The sequence below is a fragment of the Strongylocentrotus purpuratus genome, unplaced genomic scaffold (genome assembly GCF_000002235.5).
Source record: "Strongylocentrotus purpuratus isolate Spur 01 unplaced genomic scaffold, Spur_5.0 spur5_scaffold_3, whole genome shotgun sequence".
NCBI classification, from domain to species: Eukaryota; Metazoa; Echinodermata; class Echinoidea; order Camarodonta; family Strongylocentrotidae; genus Strongylocentrotus; species Strongylocentrotus purpuratus.
In genome coordinates this window covers 38,392,296-38,413,129 of record NW_022145609.1, presented here as the reverse complement: position 1 = coordinate 38,413,129, position 20,834 = coordinate 38,392,296, and the positions used below count along the sequence as shown (strand labels likewise).

General features: G+C 39.4%; 1 protein-coding gene across 1 annotated transcript in view; it reads right to left on the bottom strand.

Moving 5' to 3' along the window:
- The window catches only part of LOC105437347 (multiple PDZ domain protein-like), a 67,598-nt gene that overhangs the window by 14,805 nt on the left and 31,959 nt on the right, over positions 1–20,834 (bottom strand). The window contains exons 11-23 of the mRNA XM_030996902.1: positions 20,564–20,643; positions 19,068–19,244; positions 17,737–17,997; positions 16,581–16,754; positions 15,261–15,488; positions 12,926–13,139; positions 11,846–12,057; positions 7,198–7,591; positions 5,867–6,062; positions 3,747–3,866; positions 2,717–2,886; positions 1,855–1,967; positions 1,099–1,218 (exon numbers count right to left, since the gene is read on the bottom strand). Of these exons, the coding sequence (XP_030852762.1) occupies positions 1,099–1,218; positions 1,855–1,967; positions 2,717–2,886; positions 3,747–3,866; positions 5,867–6,062; positions 7,198–7,591; positions 11,846–12,057; positions 12,926–13,139; positions 15,261–15,488; positions 16,581–16,754; positions 17,737–17,997; positions 19,068–19,244; positions 20,564–20,643 (2,459 nt within the window). The remainder of the gene's footprint in view (positions 1–1,098; positions 1,219–1,854; positions 1,968–2,716; positions 2,887–3,746; positions 3,867–5,866; positions 6,063–7,197; positions 7,592–11,845; positions 12,058–12,925; positions 13,140–15,260; positions 15,489–16,580; positions 16,755–17,736; positions 17,998–19,067; positions 19,245–20,563; positions 20,644–20,834) is intronic.

Here is a 20,834-nt window from a genome sequence, read left to right as displayed (position 1 = left end):
TTCAAGTGATATCAAGTTGGGTGTTTAGGGCTGATGTTAGTGTTTAATGAACACTAACACCAGCCGAACACCGAAATGGAAATCAGCTGGTGTTAAGACTTTGACCTCTGAATATCTTCAACTTCCATTGGCTGGTGTTATCAATTTTGCAAAATTGTCGTCTGCTGAACCGAACTTTGTGGCTGGTGTTAATATTTTACGTACAATTTTCTGATTCACTAACACTAGCCCATAGGGATTAAGCAAATGTTAATTTCCAGTTCGGTGTTAGTGTTAAGCTATGGATATTACTATTGGTATCAGGCTCTTAATATCATCAGCGATTTTTTTTTTTTTTAAGCTTGATTTAAGAGCTCTTGACAGCTCTAAACACTAACACCCAACTTGAAATCACTCATTGCAGTGGGTCTTCCAAACTGGAAGTGCTTTAAACACCTTTTATTGCAGCATTGCAGCAGTTCCTTTCTTCTCTCTATGCATGATCAATGCTATACACGTTCCATGTAGTCATTAAAGTGACTATTTCTTTCAGGTACTTCAACCAAGCATAAACCATTGACATCTTAATGTAGATCACTTATGGAATGTTTAAAACAAGGATTCAAACACTGCAACAGTTTTGCACATGAAGGGTACAATGTAGTGTGTACTTTGGTGAACTTTGAAATAAAAATTGCAGCAAGAATCATTTTCATGCTCTTCCTCTCATTCGTCATCAGTAGATTATGAAAAGCAAGGTGCCGTATGGGATTATACCAGAGCGGGAGAGAGAGAGAGAGAGAGAGAGGGATAAAGAGAGAGAGAGAAATACTTGAGTGAGGGAGACAAAGAACCCAAACAGGCACTTTAATGCAACGTCAAGGAAACAGACAAAGGGGCCAAAAGTATGACATGAAAAAATGTAAAATATAAGGATGAAAATGAAAAAGTACAAGACCACATGAAATGGATAATCCTGAAAGAGGAGATTGGAATTTGAGAGATACTCTGTGTTGAATACATGAAAGGAGAGGGGGTATCAACCCATCATTCAAAAAGCCTTGAAAGCTGACTGACTCGGCTTGCACGCTTGACCAATGGAACAGGGGTAGGACTTACGATTGCTGCCGGAGAACCCAGGGTCAGACTCTGGACCTGGAAGTGCATGGGGTTTGTTGCGTTGCGGATGACCGCCACCGCCTGGTCGTGCGTCGCTTCTCGGAGGTCACAGCCGTTCACCTGGATGGGATCAAGGGTGAAAGGGGGAGACGAGACATGAGTTAGAGTGATTTTTGTACAATAATTCGACGTGCTATATTATAACTTGTTTCAGAATAATGACAGTGGCAGAGATATGCGTGAGTACAGATATAAAACTTACTCCTCTGTTTGTATTCAATTTCAGGGGATTACAAGATCGTGAATCATGGATGCGGAATTTTGAAAGGGATTTGTAGTTTTATTATCCTAATTGTCATCATCCACCTCCTCCTCCTCTTCCTTATCATCATCCTCACAATCATTACAATCTTTATCTTCTACTACACCATCCAATCTCTTCATGGCCATTCCTACCATTTATATCATTCTCCTCCTCATTATCATCACTATTCACTACCATAGCAACCAAGGATAGCATCATCTCTCCTCTCACCTCTAAACTTCGGTCTCCCGTTTTTAGTTGTCCTCCTGTCTTCCAAGCTGGGCTGCTCGTAAGACAATTCTTCTCCTTATCATTACCACCATCATTATTATCATCATCTACACTACCAATACCCCTTTCATCATCATCCTATTCACCCCTACATATATCCTCCTCTTCCTCATGATTATCGCTTCCATAGCAACCGTGTATAGCATCCTCTCTCCTCTCACCTCTAGAATTCTGTCTCCCGTCTTGAGTTGTCCGGTCCTCCAAGCTGGGCTGCTCTCCAGGACATGCTTGATGAAGATGCCTTGAACAACTTCACCATCTCCTCCAGCACGCCCTAAAAAGATGATAAAAGAAAAAAATAAACAAAAATATTTCTACCATTGGATAGGTTGGTTTCTACATTCTAGTTTGCTCCCAGATATTAGCGAGCAAGAGTTAGATGGATCATTAGCATTGCATTTTTAATTTTTTTTTTTTTAAATAATGAAGAAATCTTTCATGAGAGAGAGAGAGAGAGAGAGACAGACAGAGACAGACAGAGACTGAGAGAGAAAGATATAGAGAGATAGATAGAGAGAGAGAGATAGAGAGAGAGAGAGAGAAAGAGATAGAGAGATAGATAGAGAGAGAAAGAGATAGAGAGACAGAGAGAGAGAGAGAGACTGAGAGAGAAAGAGAGATAGAGAGAGAGAGAGATAGAGAGAGAGAGAGAGAAAGAGATAGAGAGAGAGATAGAGAGAGAGAGAGAGAAAGAGATAGAGAGAGAGAGGGAGAGAGAGAGATAGAGAGAGAGAGATAGAGAGAGAGAGAGAGAGAGAGAGATAGAGAGAGAGAGATAGAGAGATAGAGAGAGACTGAGAGAGAAAGAGAGATAGAGAGAGAGAGATAGAGAGAGAGAGAGAAAGAGAATGAGAGAGAGATAGAGAGAGAGAGATAGAGAGAGAGAGATAGAGAGAGAGAGATAGAGAGAGAGATAGAGAGAGAAAGAGATAGAGAGAGATAGATAGAGAGAGAGATAGAGAGATAGAGAGAGAGAGAGAGTGAGAGAGAGAGAGAGAGAGAGAGACAGACAGATATGCCTACCTCCCACGATGCTGATGCCCAGGCTTCGTCCAGGCTCCTTGTTCACTGTCACCGTCTTCACATCTCCCCATTCACTCTCCCCTGAAGCTGTTTCCTCACTGGGCGGGGTCTGGCTTGGAGGGGTTGTCATGGTGATGTCCATGCTGGAGTTGGGGGTGATGGATGGACTACTGCTTGTACAAGGAAAGGGGAAAAACCCCATTGATGTCAATTTCATTCCTCAGCGCTGTAGGTGGTTAGAACTGCCTACATGTTGGATCTGATATATTATTTTTTACTCTTTCTTCATTAAATTTGAAACAGCTCTTTGATTTGTTAAGTCAGGGAACAAGGTTTGTATTATTAAACTTGAAAACTGAAAAGGAGAATTACACTCCACGCTTGAGAAATCGTATTTGTAATATGGATACAGGATTCTGGTCCATGCACCAAGATGAAAGAATAAATCTATTCAGATTTCATTTCTATGGTCAGTTAATTCACCCATGATATGTACATATAGGTACATCTTATTCCAACTACCCACCCTCACCCCCCCCCCCCCCATGACCCATGGGTGTGGCACAGCTGGGAGACTTTTGTAGAATAAAAAGATGAAGGAGTACTGTATGCTTGGGGATCTCTCATGTGCAGAAACTACCCTTTTTACCACTACTAGCTTTCAAATTACATGCAAAATATGATTCTTTGTTTAATACTGCTCTTTATGTCTGAATGAGTCTCAAGAGCTTAAAGACGCTATCCGTGCTTAATTAATGCAAAGTCATCGTGAATATGCGTACTCCACATACGATGATGTCATCAAGTCGATGGCAATTTTTTAGGTCGACAACTTCCGATTTTCAAAGCTTTGGATTTTAGTTTTCAGAGAGCTGATACTGCTCTGAAAGACACAAAAGTGGCATATATAATTGATATTATTGTAATCCAAGACTAATATGCTTTCTGTTGATATATAATCATTCCATTTCATTTTCAGTTCGGATATGCTCTTTAATATTTCTCTTTCTCTTTTTCCTGGTTCTCCTACCTGTCTGTTGATCTGACGACGCTGGAAGCACGGAATGCAGAGAGGGGCGGGGTACCCATGGGGGACCCTGAGGAGGATTCTAAGAGACCAGCGGCCTTGGTGGCTGGAATGTAGGTCACCCTGCAAAAGGTCAAAGTGCGAGTCATTATTAGAGATAATAGGCACATTTGTATAGTGCTATGATACTACGTTTCTAAGCGCTTTACATTGTAATTGGTTGTGGTGGTGGTGGTTATTTCACCTGACTGCTAAGAAAGCATAAATGCTTGTAATAAGCAACCAGACGGCCGACGGCTTTCGGTCCTCTCCAAAGGAACCTGGTAATGAGGATTAATGCCTTACCAAAGGGTACTAGCGCATCGTCTTTGTTTCGAAGCCGGGTTACCGGATTACGAGACCACTGCTCTACCAACTGAGCTATCACGCCTCCTCATTATTGGTACCCGGTCATTAGATTCAATTGCTAATCCACACATATTCTGGCCAGGTGCAATTTTAAAAGTGCACACATGCCAATCCATTAACGGTCGCATCCTACCGGGTACCCATTTAACACCTGGGTGGAGTGTGGCAAATGCAGATTAATGTCTTGCAAAAGGACATTAGCGCCATGGCGGGACTCCAACCGGGAACCATGTAACTGATTGTAAGTCTGCTCCATCACATATACAGTCAAACTTGTCTATAGCGACCTCCCAAGGGAAACACATATAGTGGTCTTTGTAGACAGGTTCCTTTAGTACATGATTCAATGAGAAACCATTTTCAAGGGAAACAACTGTGGCCTTTGTAGACAGGTGGTCACTAAAGCAGGTTTGACTGTATTTGAAACATATAAAAATGATCATATGTGCAACGGGAAAACATTCCTAAATGTTTAAGAAATTCATTGATTGGAAGGATTCAATTTTGATTTGACAGATGATCTGCGAAAGATTTGTACCCAGGTGTCATAACTTGAAAAGAGCCCCTAAACAATGGCTGCAAGGGATATAATTTAGACTTAATTTAAAAACTAGATGGAACTTCGACTGCGCGCAGTCGAAAATGATGCCTCCGTCATAGAGCAATTTTACAAACCAAAACAGAAGAAATTTTTCAAATTCAAGTTCAATTGTAATCCATTAAGAGGTTCTCAGAATATCGTGATTACAAGCAATTTCTCATATACATATATGACCCTTTGATCTTTGACCTGATGACCCTAAAATCTACTCAGTTCATTGGCTCTGCAAGATGTCCTGAGTTAAATAGTAATCCATCTGTCAGTTCTAATGAGAATGCGTTCACAAGTTATTTTTGGATACATAATGAGCCCATGACCTTTGACCTCATGACCTCATGACCCATGAATCTACTCAGTTCATTGGCTCTGCAAGATACATACATGATCGAAATTTGGCAGGAATCCATCAATCTGTTCTAATGAGAATGCGATCACAAGCTATTTTTGCATACATAATGAGCCCTGTGACCTTTGACCTTTGACCTCGTGACCCCAAAATCTATTCAGTTCATCGGCTCTGCAAGATACATACATGACCAAAGTTTGGCAGGAATCCATCGATCGGTTCTTGAGATAATGCGATCACGAGCTCTTTTTGCATACCTAATGAGCCCTGTGACCTGTGACCTTTGACCTTGTGACTCCAAAATCTAATCAGTTCATCGGCTCTGCAAGATACATACAAGACCAAAGTTTGGCAGGAATCCATCAATCGGTTCTTCAGATAACGCGATCACGAGCTGTTTTTGCATACATAATGAGCCCTGTGACCTTTGACCTTTGACCTCGTGACCCCAAAATCTAATCAGTTCATTGGCTCTGCAAGTAACATACATGACCAAAGTTTGGCAGGAATCCATCAATCGGTTCTTCAGATAACGCGATCACGAGAACGGGACGTACGGACGGACGGACGGACGGACAACCCGAAAACATAATGCCTCCGGCTACTTCGTAACGGAGGCATAAAAATGTTTATCAAAGTTATAGACTTTTTGATCTTTGGTCTTTGAAGATTGAAATTCTAAAACAGCGAAGGTCATAAAAATCTTCCCAAATCCTCATGTTTTAACTCGAGGGCAACACGACAACCAAGCATTCAAGAAAAACTTACGTGATATCTGTCCCCTGAAGGAAACTCCTTCTGAGCACCCCTCGGGCCGTGTTGTTGCTAAGGTTACGCATGCTCTCTCCGTTGACCCCCGTGATGTAGTCTCCCATCGAGAGACGCCCGTCCTGCTGGACACACCCCCCACGGATGATGGACTTGATGACCACTCCGTTGGCCTTGTCGGCACTGACCGTCAAACCTAGAAATGGTCATTTGATTTGATTTGATTTGATTTGATTTGATTTATTTCTGTTTGATTTTCTTTATCTTTTGCATTTTTACAAATATATAACAATCAAACATTTAAAATCATAATTATAACATTGAATAAAATAATGACGAAAATAAATGATGATGATGATGATGAAGAAGAAGATGATGATGATAAGGATGATGATGGCCATCCTGCTTGATGGGCTGAATGCCAAACCTAGAAAATTTATCATTTTTAAATAATGATGGCTGTTCGCCTTGTCGGCACTGACCGTCAAACCTAGAAATTGTAATTTAAAATCATAATTATAACATTGAATAAAATAATGACAAAAATAAATGATGATAATGATGACGGAGAAGAAGATGATGAAGATAAGGATGATGAAGGCCATCCTGCTTGATGGGCTGAATGCTAAAACTAGAAAATATATAATTTTTAAATAATGACAAAATAACAATACTTAGGATTCTTATTGCAGGACTTAAATACCCAAAAGTAATCGACCAAAGTATTAAAATGTGACTTTCCAAAAGAAAATATGTTCTATAATGAAAATAATAACTATAATATCATGATGTTCAGGCTTGCCAAAAACATATTGTAGGCATTCTCCACTTCCTAGGGAGCATTCCTGGCATGTGCCATTCCAAAGATGAGCACAACGCTGAAAGAACCAAACTGTGAAACAAAAATATGATTTGTTGATAACTTCCATCAAGAAACGAACAAATACATGTACAACAATTTTGAAATTCATTCTTTAATTCAGCCTAAAAATCCCATCAAATATTACATATGTTTGATATTTTGGTCCACTAAGAGGTTTATAACAACCTACACTATGAACATGACGGACAAAGAAAGCAGACAAAATATACAGTTCCTCATTCTACCCTCAACAATTGCTGTGGTAGACAAAGGAACATCCCTTCACTGCTATTATGTAAAAATAAGTAGCACAGGTGAATTTGCATGTGACACCTGTTCTTCACATTTTTACATAATAGAAGTGAAGGGATGTTCCTTTGTCTACCATAGCAATTGTTGAGGGTAGAATGGGGAACTGTATATTTTGTCCGCTTTCTTTGTCCGTCATATTCATAGTGCTAACACTCACCTAGTCCTGCGTTTGTCTTCTTCAAGACAATGGTTTCTTCCAGGGAGGGGGGCAGGACCACGTTAGACGACTTCCTCCTACCGATGGGCGGGGTTGACTTCATCGGCACCATCTTAGAGGTGCGTTCATCTGGGGTACGCTCCTCAGCGGAGGCCTGTCGATGATGTGAGACAGTGATTGAACCACCGGAGCTAAAGCTGCTAGAGGGGGAAAACCCCTTGGTGCCGGGAGGGGTATACCCCCTGGGACCAAGGATAGAAGCGGAAGTGGAGCGAGGGGAAGAGGAGCGAGGGGAAGAGGTACCGGAGGAGGACTGGCTAGGGCGGAGCACAGGCTTTGGAGGCGGCTTGGGTGGGGTGCGCTTGGGGTGGGGAGGAGTGGCGGGTGCCGAGGGCTGATAGTGGGTTATAACAACCAATGAAATGGTTCAAATGGCAGGTGCGTTTGAAGCAAAAGGGTGCGTTGGGAGGGAAATGGTGTACAACCACAAAACCACACATTTTGGATGATACATTTAGCACAATTATCACACAAGTAATGAATTAATTGGATATTATATGAAAAGTAAAACCAGACAGATTAATTCAACAGAAGAAAGGGATAAAAGGTATAAATCAATGATCAAAAGATACAATAATAACAAAATCACAATTTCGTAAATTCAAGAGGACAAATTGATAAAAATTAGATCAATTATTGATAGCCACACAGAATCAAGATTAGTTCAGTTTTTTTTTTGGTTTTGATTTTTGCAAAGAAAGGGTTACATTTTAATTTTGGAAGGAGCAGGGTGCAGGGGAAAAGCGATACATAGGGGAAAAAGAACCAAAGAATGAAAAGCGAAGATGCAAATCAATGTCAGTATAACTTTGTTCAATGTAAATAAATGAAAATGCTAAATACAAAGATAACGTGTCAAAATGCAAATGTGTCACAATGTAAATGTGTCAAAATGCAAAATGTGATGTTTTTATTCTGTCTAGTATTCAGTAAACAACAACAACAAAATCAAACCACCGCTATATTCTTCCCTTGGATTCTTGAAGCACATCCTACAACAAATCTCACTAAACAATAAGAGAACGGAAAACAATAAATGTAGTAGGCCTGCTTGTATAATGGTTATTTATCAAAGTTTTTTTTAATGGGTACCAGTTATTAAAAAGATCAAAGTTTATACAAAATCTCAGCAAATCTTTTTGTTTACCACTCACAGCGAACAGGGTGTGGGATTTATTTCTGTGCATTTTGCTTTTAGGACAAATCACATCAAACTAGAAAGTCAGGCATTTTGTGGTTAAAAGCAAATCAGTGTGCAATTTATAATACTTCTAATTGTCTACTCTCCATGAAAGTGACTACATGGTTTTCATGAAAGGAACCCTAAAAGTCTAAAACACCCCCCCCCCCCCCCCCGTAAAAAATTATGTCATCTCTCTTTTGCCCTCATAATTCTTCTTGTTTTGGTCTAGCATGCCAAGTATTGCCAATATTATTGCTTCATATTGTAAAGGTTAATGACTGCTAGTAGTGCATGTGATGAAGTGCTGTATTGTGTCATTGCGGCAGCACAAGAAGATGCAAACAAAACCAACTATTTCCACCTCAAAAGAAGAGTAGACATCAATTCCCTTCAACATTAACTAAGCATTTTTAATTTAGAAGTGACAGATAAGGGAAAGGAAAGTCAAGTACAGCAAACTGCAGAGTGGTTATTTCACAGCAAAGTCTTTTGGACGAGAGCAACACACATGTACAGTTGACAACTTAATTATTATCATACATATATACCAATTTTTGTATAAAAGTATGTGGAAAAATTGATTTATCCTGATTTAATTTTCTTGAGAATATGACAATTTAAAGCTTACACCTATCAAATTATTCAACAAAGGCACTAATGGGACCATGCAGTTCACCTTTCATTCTTGAGTTACAAAAAAACAAAAAACATCAAATTTACAAGGGGTATGAATGATTTAGGTGTTAATTTTATGTATTTTAGGAGGAAAATAAAACCATTAAAGGAAACAATTCAAATGGCCAAGAAAGACTGGTGGTCTTTACAAAGGTGGTCATGCAAAGAAAGGGCCCTCTATTCTGTGCAGTTTTTCTAGAAACCGTCATAAGTACAAGTTCGCTTACATGACAACCCACTGGAAGTGTTTAAAATGGGATGTCTGTGAACTTGTACTTTAATATGGCGGTTTCGTGTAACGATGGCCAGGTTGATACATGTAGGTGAATAGTATCCAGTGGTTTCCATTTTACAGGTCCCTCCAAACTGATAATTTGGGGGGAAGGGGGAGGGGAGAGGGAACTTTTACGATGATTATGGTTTAAATTACAACATTTTAATCTAAAGGTGATAACCTTTTTTTCTCTATTTGCAATAACAGACCTACAAATTGGCCCCAAGAAAAGTATTTGTTTAACAAGTAAGATAGGCAATCTGATACATGTACCTTTAGAGCATTTAACAAGGATATCCCTTACTTTCTTCCCTTTCTCCTTTAAAAAAACAGTACAGCACTTATTTTCACACGATGGTGATAAAAATCAAAACATTTATAGAGTGCAATAAAATGATAAAAATATACAAATGAGGTGCAATTCATTAGAAAAGGGAGATGAAAATGAGACGAATGTCAACTTTCAGGTGCGAAATTACCTATTGAGATGGGATTTAGAGGCTGAATAATACAACACATTGATGAACAAATATTATTTTTAATTGTCTGATCCCTGTGACTACAAAGAATGGGATGAGTGTAAAAGTGTACAAAAGGTGTGAGTTTTAAGTGTGAAAGTGTACAAATGTATTGACAGAGTGAAGAATAAAAGTATACTGCACAGCAAACTAGAATACACGTACATCTGATTCCTATTCAATGAGACATGGATGGGAACAATATATTGGGGTGAAAGTGGATTTTTAACAGTGGATTTTTTTGAATGGGTAGAGGGCCAAGGCAGGGAAGGAGAGGGACTTTCCCACCAGGACCTGTTTCTATCATCTCCCTTGTTTGTTTTATTCATCGTCTTCCCGAAGCACACCAGAGCTAATTGGGCAATTTCAAGCCGGATAAATCTGCACAATGCCATGCAAAACTGTGATGTTGAGTTGCCTAATACATGCAACTCTCTCAGCTATTTTATCTTTTCCTTTTGATTTCGCACAGGGATGAAGCAACTATAAGGCGTAAAAAAAAAGATGTTGTATTGCCCTTTGAAATCTTGAAATCTTGAAATCTATGGTCGGCTTTAAAAAAAAAATCTAACGTGACATCCGTCCCCTGAAGGAAACTCCTTCTGAGCTTTTCTAGAAAAAATTGTTTAATAAATAAAAAAATATGTATTCAAGCAAAACACTGAGATATATCAGCCCAAAGAGGGAGAAAAAAAAGAAGAAAAAAAAAGGATTTCTGACCGACCGACCCATGTCTTGGCACTTAAAGGGCAATACAACATCTTTTTTTTAAGGCCTAATCTTGGTTGGAAAAAGAAAGCAGCGAGCTCGCATTCCCAGCAAATAAAGGTAGACATTTCACATCATGCAATAACTTTGCTACAAGTACATTAGTCTCAAGGCAGGGATGCAGTGCAAGAAAGGGTGAGTACAACATTTATCATCTATTCATTCTACAAAAAAGGAATACAAATTAAAGAATCTTTCAACTTTCATATTCAGAATAATAAAGAATTCAGCTAAATTAGTGCATAAACCAGATTGTTCATTTCATTTAATGAAAAATAATAACAATGCATTATTCAAATCTCAAAACTTCAATACAACTGTCTAGAGTCCTGTTTGTTTTTTCTGTAAGCACATCAAGTTACAAAAAATGCATGAAATATTTAAATCAAAACTTTGAGTAGAAAATTTGAGATACGGTACTCAAGTTCAGTTTTAAAATTGTTTGGAGTATGATTCAGAAGTCAATCAAGGATATGTAACTGCATGCTACATTCCATATGTACACAAATACAGCAATCCTTTCAAGTTTATGTTCACATACAAGATGATATCATTATGACAGTGCTACTTTTGAAATATATGGATATATCCACTTTGCTCTATCAAAATTATGCATAATCTGAAAATGTATCAATCAATTCACTTTTTGTTGCCAATTAATATGTGGTGATGCTTTACAAAAAAAAAAGGGATAAATTGTCATTTTACACCCAGCTGTTAATATTCTTTCATTTAGTGATGAAGCAAATTGGCTATATCACATCAAAATTATTATTGACAAGTTCAGCGCAGACCATCACCATGCCAGTCATTGCATCCCTAATGATTTAACCTAATCTGGGCCTGTTGTACAAAAACTTACCATTGATGGTAACTTTGCCATCAATGGCAACTACCATGGTAACAGGGCTCAACAGCCAATCAAAATCAAGGTTTCCATGGAAGTTACCGTCAATGGTAAGTTTTGTGCAGCGGGGCCCTGATCTTCAAACTTTGGTGTAAATATCAATGAAAACTACATGTAGGAGGTAAAGAGCTCTTTTGGTGGTAAGAATCAAGTCTCTGATACTAATCAATGACATCAATTAGCACGTGTCAATCTTCAGCTTGGTGTTAGTGTTAACACCACAAGGATTATAACACCGCACCACTTTCTACATGCCATCTTACCTGTTCTATGGCCACTGTTCCAGTAACACCGGGTTTGACTGGTGGAGGGGGTTTAGACATCGGTGCTTGAGGCTTGGGGCCGTCCGACACTGTTATAGATGACACCAGATCGGGGGGCATGGTTGGGGGTTGGGTGTCGGCTGGTTGGGGTGCAGGAGGGGCACTGTGGGCAACAGATATTTTCGCTGCCACTATTGCTGGCTCTGTAGGTACTGTAAAGAGAAAGAATGGGAGGGGGAGGATAATAATACATGGAGATATGATGGCTTAGTGGTAGAGCAGTGGTCTTGTAAGTAACTGGGAGGTCAAGGGTTTGAAATTAATTCACTGCGCTAGTGCCCTTTGGTAAGGTATCAATCCTCATTACCAAGTCCCTCGGACAAGACTTAAAGCTGTCAATCCCCCGGCTGCATACTTTCAACTGAAACATGCTTATCTTCCCTTCCATCTCCCCTCTCTGCATTTTCTATCTCCCTCTTTACACCCCTCCCCCCTTCCCAGACAACTCTGTACCCATTAATGATGAGTGACGCAACCACAGTTTGCTTTACATTTCTCCAATAACCCATCATACTTATTTCAAAGTGACTCAGTAACATTGTTGAAGGTTGATGAAAAAAATGCATAATTTTTGTCAGAAATGATACTTATTATATTCCTTCTACTGTACTAACACTTTAACATGCAAAAAAGTCCTGAAAAATTCTCAAACCACCAAGATATTAAAAGGCTTCACTGTGCGACATCCTCTAACAGTGAATTCTCCCCACCATATTTGAATTTTCCCAACTGTTTTTCCGCGTAAATAATACATAAGACAAGCTTTTAAAAATCTTTCAACACTTAAATGTCTGGAATATAGAGCCAATTTATTGCATTGTGATGATTTACATTCACCTTGGGAGAATTAAGGAATCAATCAGATCAGTTTTCCCCCATTTTTTATCCTTAATAATGATCTGTTTTTAATCAAACTTTCAGAATATCTTTAATTGTACATCTAGCAATGTAGTAACTACTTTAGCACCATTTACTCTCATCTGAACAATGTCACATAGTCCCTTTAATAATGAAACATACCTTCTACGGAAATTGGTTTGACTTCCACCTCCATCTCCTTCCCCATCTCCCTCTCTGCTTCCACTAACTCCCTCTCCGCCTCCTCCATTGCTTCCTTGGCCATCATCCCAGCAGCCAGGGGCGAGATGTCAACGTCCGGTAGCATGGGCGTGGTGGAAGGCATCGGGGGTGGCGACTCCTGGACTGTGGTGGGCGTGGCACTTACCACCTGCGTCTGAGGAAGATACAAGCAATGTGTTTTTTTTGTCTTCAACATTTGAGAAAAAAACAACAGCGTTTGACAAAGAAGATACTTTCTGCTGCTTTCAAGCTATTAAAGTTGCCCAAGCGTTGGTATATAGAGGGCAGCATACGGACATACGCACAGGAGAGTAATACCCATTGGCTCAGTGTTATGAAGTGCTCGCCAAGTTGCCTACTCCACGAACGACTATATACCCACGCATGAACATCTTTAAACAACAATTGACATTAGATTAATCTTATCTTCTCTCTTTCAACTGTTTTCAAATACTTACCATGCATTATGGAGTATTGTCACTCAGACATTAGATTAATCTTATCTTCTCTCTTTCAACTGTTTTCAAATACTTACCATGCATTATGGAGTATTGTCACTCAGACATTAGATTAATCTTATCTTCTCTCTTTCAACTGTTTTCAAATACTTACCATGCATTATGGAGTATTGTCACTCAGACATTAGATTAATCTTATCTTCTCTCTTTCAACTGTTTTCAAATACTTACCATGCATTATGGAGCATACATGCCAACATTTGAAAATCAGAAATCTGTACAAATTATGCTATTTAAAAAAAAAAGAGGAACAATCCTAACTCTCCTATTCAATACTACAGACAAATTTGTACAGGAAGAGGAACACCTGCATTAAAATGATAATTATCTTCTCCCAAAAAGAGGAATGTTCCTCTTTAATCTGAACAGTTGGCATGTATGATGGAGTATTGTCACTCAGACAATTATGCAAACAAACAGAAATACTTTTTCCTCAAATTTCATCAGGATGATAGATATGACAGGTCCAGGGGGTGTTTCACGAAGACTAAGATCGACTTGAAGTTGGATTCAACTATGACAGGCCATCAATGCCACTGTTTGCCAAGCTGTTTGCTCTCACCATTATGATCTTTAGATATTATCTTTTCCTTCAATAATGAATTATCAAAAACTTTAAATTCTGTAGATATGTGACCATGATTTGTACGTCCCTTGAGAGACAAATGCCAGTAAATGGTGAGAGCAAACAGTGGCATGAACGGCCTGCCATATTTAAGTCCAACTTAAAGTCAATCTTAGTCTTTGTGAAACACTCCCCAGGACTACATATAGCGTAGGCCCAAAATGATAAAAACTGATCTGTGGCCTGGAAGAATGTTACATAACATAGATATTTTTAAAAATCTGCCTGACAAAGACAAAGACTGCGGGTAACAAGGAAGTTAGTGCCATCCATGGAACGGATTGTAAGAACCTTTTCTTTTCAATAATTGTTTTCAAAGGTCTTACTGCTACCTCACACTTTACGGTTTATGCATTTACACATCGTGCTATGCATAGTCTGAATAACAAACTGAATGAATTATTTTTAAGCTTGTCAATGCCTGACTCAGTGATATGTTAACTTTGAGATGTTGCATAAGCCTGCGCCACACACAGGTAAGACCAGTAATCTTCGCTACTCAAAATAGCCCTGTACCATTGCGATATGCGAACATGCTACGTACCTACAATAGATAATAGTGGTAATAATAATTGGATTTATATAGCATCTTTTAGAGATGATACAAAGCACTGTCCCTTTATAGTCTAAAGACAAAATACTAATTGTAGAGGTAAGTTCTCTGATGTTATTCAAAGAGGTCAAGTGAAGTAATATTTCAGTTGGTAGAGCAGTGGTTTCGCAATCCGGTGACCCGGGTTCCAAACCAAGGCGATGCGCTAGTGCCCTTTGGTAAGGCATTAATCCTCATTACCAGGTCCCTCGGAGAGGACCTAAAGCCGTCAGCGGTCTGGTTGCTTACTTACAAGCATTCACGCTTTCTTAGCACTCAGGTGAAATAACCACCACTACCACTATTTCTCAGAAGAGTTTGTTCCATAAGCATGGGTCAACAGATTGAAAAGATGAGACAAAAACCTGGGACCAGTTTCACAAGGCCTTTTTTCAATGACAATTGACAAAAATCAGTGACAAATCCGATGATAACCAATCAGAAGCAAGGATTTAACTAGCTTATAACAAAAACTGTCATTTGTCACTGATGACAAGTTTTGTGAAACGGGCCAAGAGCAAAAACTGAATTTTGACATACCTCCTCGCTTTCCATCCCAGCAGCAGGCTTGGCCACGCCTATCGTAACCATACCCCTGGGGGCGCCTTTCAGGACCTGGACGGCTGCGTCCAGTGTGCAGTTCTCCAGATTGGACTCGTTGACCAAAACAAGTCTGTCTCCGGGGATGAGGCGGCCATCTTGTTCTGCCACACCGTCTGGTACGAGGGATCGGATGACGATGACCGATGCTGCAGGATTGTCTGGATCCTGTATCATAATAAAAATGCATATGATAGGTAGGTAATAAAATATCAAAAAACATTGAGGTAACCTGGGCATCAGGCACGTAGCACAAATTTCCAAGATCGGTTGAACTTTTTTAGACCCCTCCCCAGGACATTGATCGATTACATGTACCCCCCCCCCCCCCCCCCCCCCCCCAACATCAAATTCTGGCTACATCCTTGCTGGGCATACCTGCCAAAATTTGAAAATAAATATTAAGAATTTTTTAGCACGACATGCCTTTGAAAATAAGAATCGCACTTGCAGCGGCAGTGTAACTGGCAATATGCGGTAAATCTGTACAAAAAACTGAATACAAATTGGCTGCTCGATCATGCAGCCATACAGCGCACGCAATAATTGAACTCTCGAATGGGCGGCACATGATAAAAAGCTTTAGCACCATTAAAAAAAATATAAAGAATTATTTTATTTTTTTTTTAAATATCGAAATTTTGAAAAATCAGAATTGTCCAAATTTTCTGGTCCTAAAAATCCAGAAAATCAAAATATTCTGGATTATTCGGAAGGGTTGGCAGGTATGCCTGGGCACTATAACACAAAGTGTAGCAGTTGTTCGTACATTAGATTTTTTGTAACTGATTGTACATAGTGATCAATGAAATTAATCAAAAAAATCAAAACACTTTTGATTCTTCGGGTGACTACTTTAAGAAACAAGACCTACAGAAAATGTGAAAGATCAAATTCAAAGGGTGTACCTGATAGTCTAGGATACTGAACCCTAGTCCTCCATCTCTCTTCTCCAGCTCGATGTACTGTATCTCATCGCTCCACATTAAGACGTACCTGATAGTCTAGGATACTGAACCCTAGTCCTCTATCTCCCTTCTCCAGCTCAATGTACTGAATCTCATTGCTCCACATTAAGACGTACCTGATAGTCTAGGATACTGAACCCTAGTCCTCTATCTCCCTTCTCCAGCTCAATGTACTGAATCTCATTGCTCCACATTAAGACGTACCTGATAGTCTAGGATACTGAACCCTAGTCCTCTATCTCCCTTCTCCAGCTCAATGAACTGAATCTCATCGCTCCACATTAAGACGTACCTGATAGTCTAGGATACTGAACCCTAGTCCTCTATCTCCCTTCTCCAGCTCGATGTACTGAATCTCATCGCTCCACATGGAGTCCTTATCCTGGCTGGCCTCGGTGTGGTTGCTGTAGTCCAGAGGACTTCCACTGTCATCCAAGGCAGGGAGCATAGGGGTCGTCATCTCCTTCTGATCGGAAAGGGAATAGACCAGTTCATGGTTAGCACATGTCCCAAGTGACCCTGAATATCCACAGATCTTCAAACATGGAGAGGTTCAACTTTGTACATTTTGAAATATTCACTCCTACAGCGACGGAGGTGCTACATAAATAGCCTTTGTTTCCCCCGTTTCAAAGATTACTTTCACCTGTGTATCATGGAGTGCACTGCTTGTGCATAAATAAATGATTACATAACTTTCATGAGCACTTATCCAGTATTTTGTCTCCGTGTATTTCACAATTTGGTCTACAATGACCTTTATCTATTCATGCTCAGACTGCAGCTATGAACTGGCTTATAGAAAACAATGTTTAGAGAAAGTTAAGCTTATCTATAGTTCTAGTCAAGGAACTACATTTCAAGAGCAACTAGTGGAAAGTACTTTCTAAACCGGTTTGAAATGCTGTAGATGTTCTTTTTTTTGGTTTTACTTTCACCATTTTTCCCCTCTCAATATCAAGTGTTCTTGTGTTTGACACATGGTTGGGTCAACTCACTAATTTGTCTTGACTTCCTTGGCTTTTGGCTCTACTTTAAATTTTCTGCAAAATAGTGTGGTTTGAACCTGTGATATTTTATTTCTCGTCATTGCCAGAACTGTATATTACCTTTAAATTTTCAGACGCTCAGTAATGGGCACTTTAACTGTGCATATAATGTAGAGATGCAACAGATCTATTGAATCAGATGTAGTATAGATGAATGTACACTTCATCTGCAATCTACCAAACAACCAGAACAAATAGACTGTAGTGTTTTGAAGACCAAAAACAAATTCTGAAATTTCTAATTCCAATCATAGATATCTTGATAATCAGACAGGCGATTGGCTTGTAAAAAAATCCCCATGACTGACCTAAAGGTTTATAATTATGATTGCAGCAGGAGCTAAATCCAGGATTTTTTAAGAATATGAGGCAAAGTTACCCAATGCCTTTAATACTTACCCCTGCAGACACATTGGCCGAGAACTGCGCCTCCACCTCCCCTGGCTCACTGCTGCTGCCAAGGCTAATGTCAGGGAGCTTCATATCGTCGCTGTCACTGGTGGCATGTTCGATGGACGGTAGACTCTCGTCCGACATCACAGCCTGGGGGAAGACGAGGCCGGCGGAGCGGGCGCAGACCAGACGGACGTGCTGGGGAAGATCTTTGAGGATCATCACGACCGCCTCGTGGTTTTTCCCCAGCAGACGAATGCCATTGACCTACAGGATGAACGATAATCAACTGATGTGCTAATAGATGTGTTGCCAATTTGAAGAATCTGATGTTATTTCTTTTCATTAAATTTAAGATTGTAGCGACCTTGTAATTCTACCCCAGCAGACAAATGCCTTTGATTATGGGTGGCCAATCTGAAAAGTTCCCTGTATATTTTCTTATAAATATTCTATTCCATGAAGATTGCAAACAATTCCCCTATGGACATCCCCTTCCCAACAGAAGGGGGGGGGGGGACCTCTATTTAACTCCATATTCATGATAATCATTGAGGGGAGGTGAGGATAACTAATTTTATCTGAGGGTATTAAGTGCCTTGATACAAAGAGATACAAAGAGATTCATGTTGACTGTACTCAAATCATTTCTGTGAAAAAGAAAAAAACAAACAAACTTCAAGACCTAAAGTAGTGCAAATGCTTTGTGCACAAAGAAGTGATCTACCCTGCCACAAAACATCAAGGCCCCAAAACGTTAAGGCCTAAACTGATCTTCCCCCATCACCACAGCATGGCATACTACCATGTTTCACATCCTCATACCCACTCCAGTGTATATCAAACCATTTATCAATCGTGTCGAACACAAGTAACCCAGGTGCACACAGTGACACCATTCTACTTACATTTTGGGTTCTGTTAGGCCGTCTTGTTCCATCATCGTTTGGGAATATCTTACCAAAAAGGTTGCAAAAGTTTTGTGAAGAATTCAAGCTTACCGCTACATAAAACTGGACAATTCGGCACTCAGACTAATTTCAAATACAACAAAATGATCAAACAAATACATATATTCACAGATTGTTTCACTCAAGCTTGAAAGGACATGCACAAAATAAAAAATAAAAAATCCAAAGGAGGCTTCTCAATAAATAAACTTCACACTGTGTACTTTACAACTATAACAGATTTTCTTTGTGTTTTTCAATGAGAATAGTGATAGCCCCACATATCCACTTTCTTGTTATATCACTAACAACACTAGTCCTAGTAGTGCCATACAATCTTATTTGTGTAATCCTTTCTGGTTAAGTAAATAGAAAGACAATACGAACCTCCAAAAGTTCGTCCCCACTGGCCAGGAGCCCATTCTGACCGACCGGTCCCTCGGCCTGGATGGAGCGGATGTAGTGGTGTGGCTGGATTTCTTGACCGTTCTCATCAATGTCCACTGTTCCTTCTAGACTGATGCCGAGACTCCCACCCTCATGGAACTTGGACAGCTGAGCAATCTGAAAAACAAGTAGGATAAGACATCAAGACAAGGGTATTTGTTTCTAGTTCATCGTGACTGTGCCATGGACCAGTGATGGCCTTGTGGTAGAGTCGCTGCCTGGCAAGCAGTAGATCCAGGTTCATATCCAGCTGGTTCCAAGATTTTTTCTGACTTTGTTTTTCAATACAGATCGATCAATCGATCTTATTTACTGGGTGTAAGCCACAAATATGTTTAAATAATTGAAATTTCTCGCAGGAAGCATTACGTTTATAAAAATATCAGTGTTGCATTCAGGGACCAGTTCTGAGCCTTATAGACCAGCTCATAGTAAACTTTGGTACAAATGACCTCTAAATATCCACAGATCTTTTACACATGTAGACGTCCCAATTTGTGCAGTTTTAGAATAATCACTCCTTGTTGACAAATAGATGTATTTTAAACACTATAAAGTGCATATTTAAACGGATAGTCGAGTTCTGTTTTCAGACGGCAAATGCCTTCAAAGTGCATGCTTATTGCTCTTCTTCTTATCTATAACATTTCTAGTGCCCTTTTGGGACCTAAAATTGCTATGAAGGTAATTTTAGACCCCAAAATGTGTACAATTTAGCCCATACGATCATACCAATTCAGCTCCACTTTTAAAAAAATATGGTGACCGTTAATTAATTAATAAACAATACATGGGCCGACTGGTTGTACGTAATATAACCAACATGACAAAGCCAACAAAAAATCCAATATCTGCATTGGCTGAAATACAATGTAAAAGGTGCTATTTTGTTTTTTCAACAGCTTTTTCAAATTATCTAATATTTGTGGTGGTACACAAATATTAGAAATTGTTATATTTATGGATATTTCAGCCGTCTCTGAACCGATTTTGATCAAACAAAGATGATTTTGTCATTTAAATTGTATGTTCTTTCAAATTTGACACTCAGATTTTCATTATCTCACAAAAAATGATTTTGTGTAGCACCCTTTGCAATAGAACTCAACTATCCCATTAAGGCTGCTATCGAATCAAGCATCTTTGCTTATGATAGTTGGCCTCTGCATTTATCTTGATTATTTTTACTTACCCCCATACTTTCAAGCTTTCAATTATTTCAATTATGCATTTTTATTTGTGTGTATTAAGTTGTCACTCTTTATGTAAATCAATTATATTATATACTATTATTGTTATTTGAATGTTTTATATTTGATTTATCAATAAATGCAGAAACATCTGCTAAAAAAAAAGGTATAACATAATGTCCGTAACTACATGTAAGAAGAACACATTTTTGTCAGAAACTGAGATTCATTTGACTGATTACATACCACAATATCTTTCTCCAGTCCAAGCAAGCCTTGCCATAGAGCCATGATAGCTATCTCCTCTTCAGGACTCAATTCACCCTCTGAGAAAGTAAGAGAGAGAGAGAGAGAGAGAGAGAGAGAGAGAGAGGGGGGAGGGAGAGAGGGGAGAGAGGGGGGAGGGAGAGAAAGAGGGGGAGGGAGAGAAAGAGGGGGAGGGAGAGAGAGAGAGAGGGAGAGAGAAAGAGGGAGAGAGGGAGAGAGAAAGAGGGAGAGAGGGAGAGAGAGGGGGAGG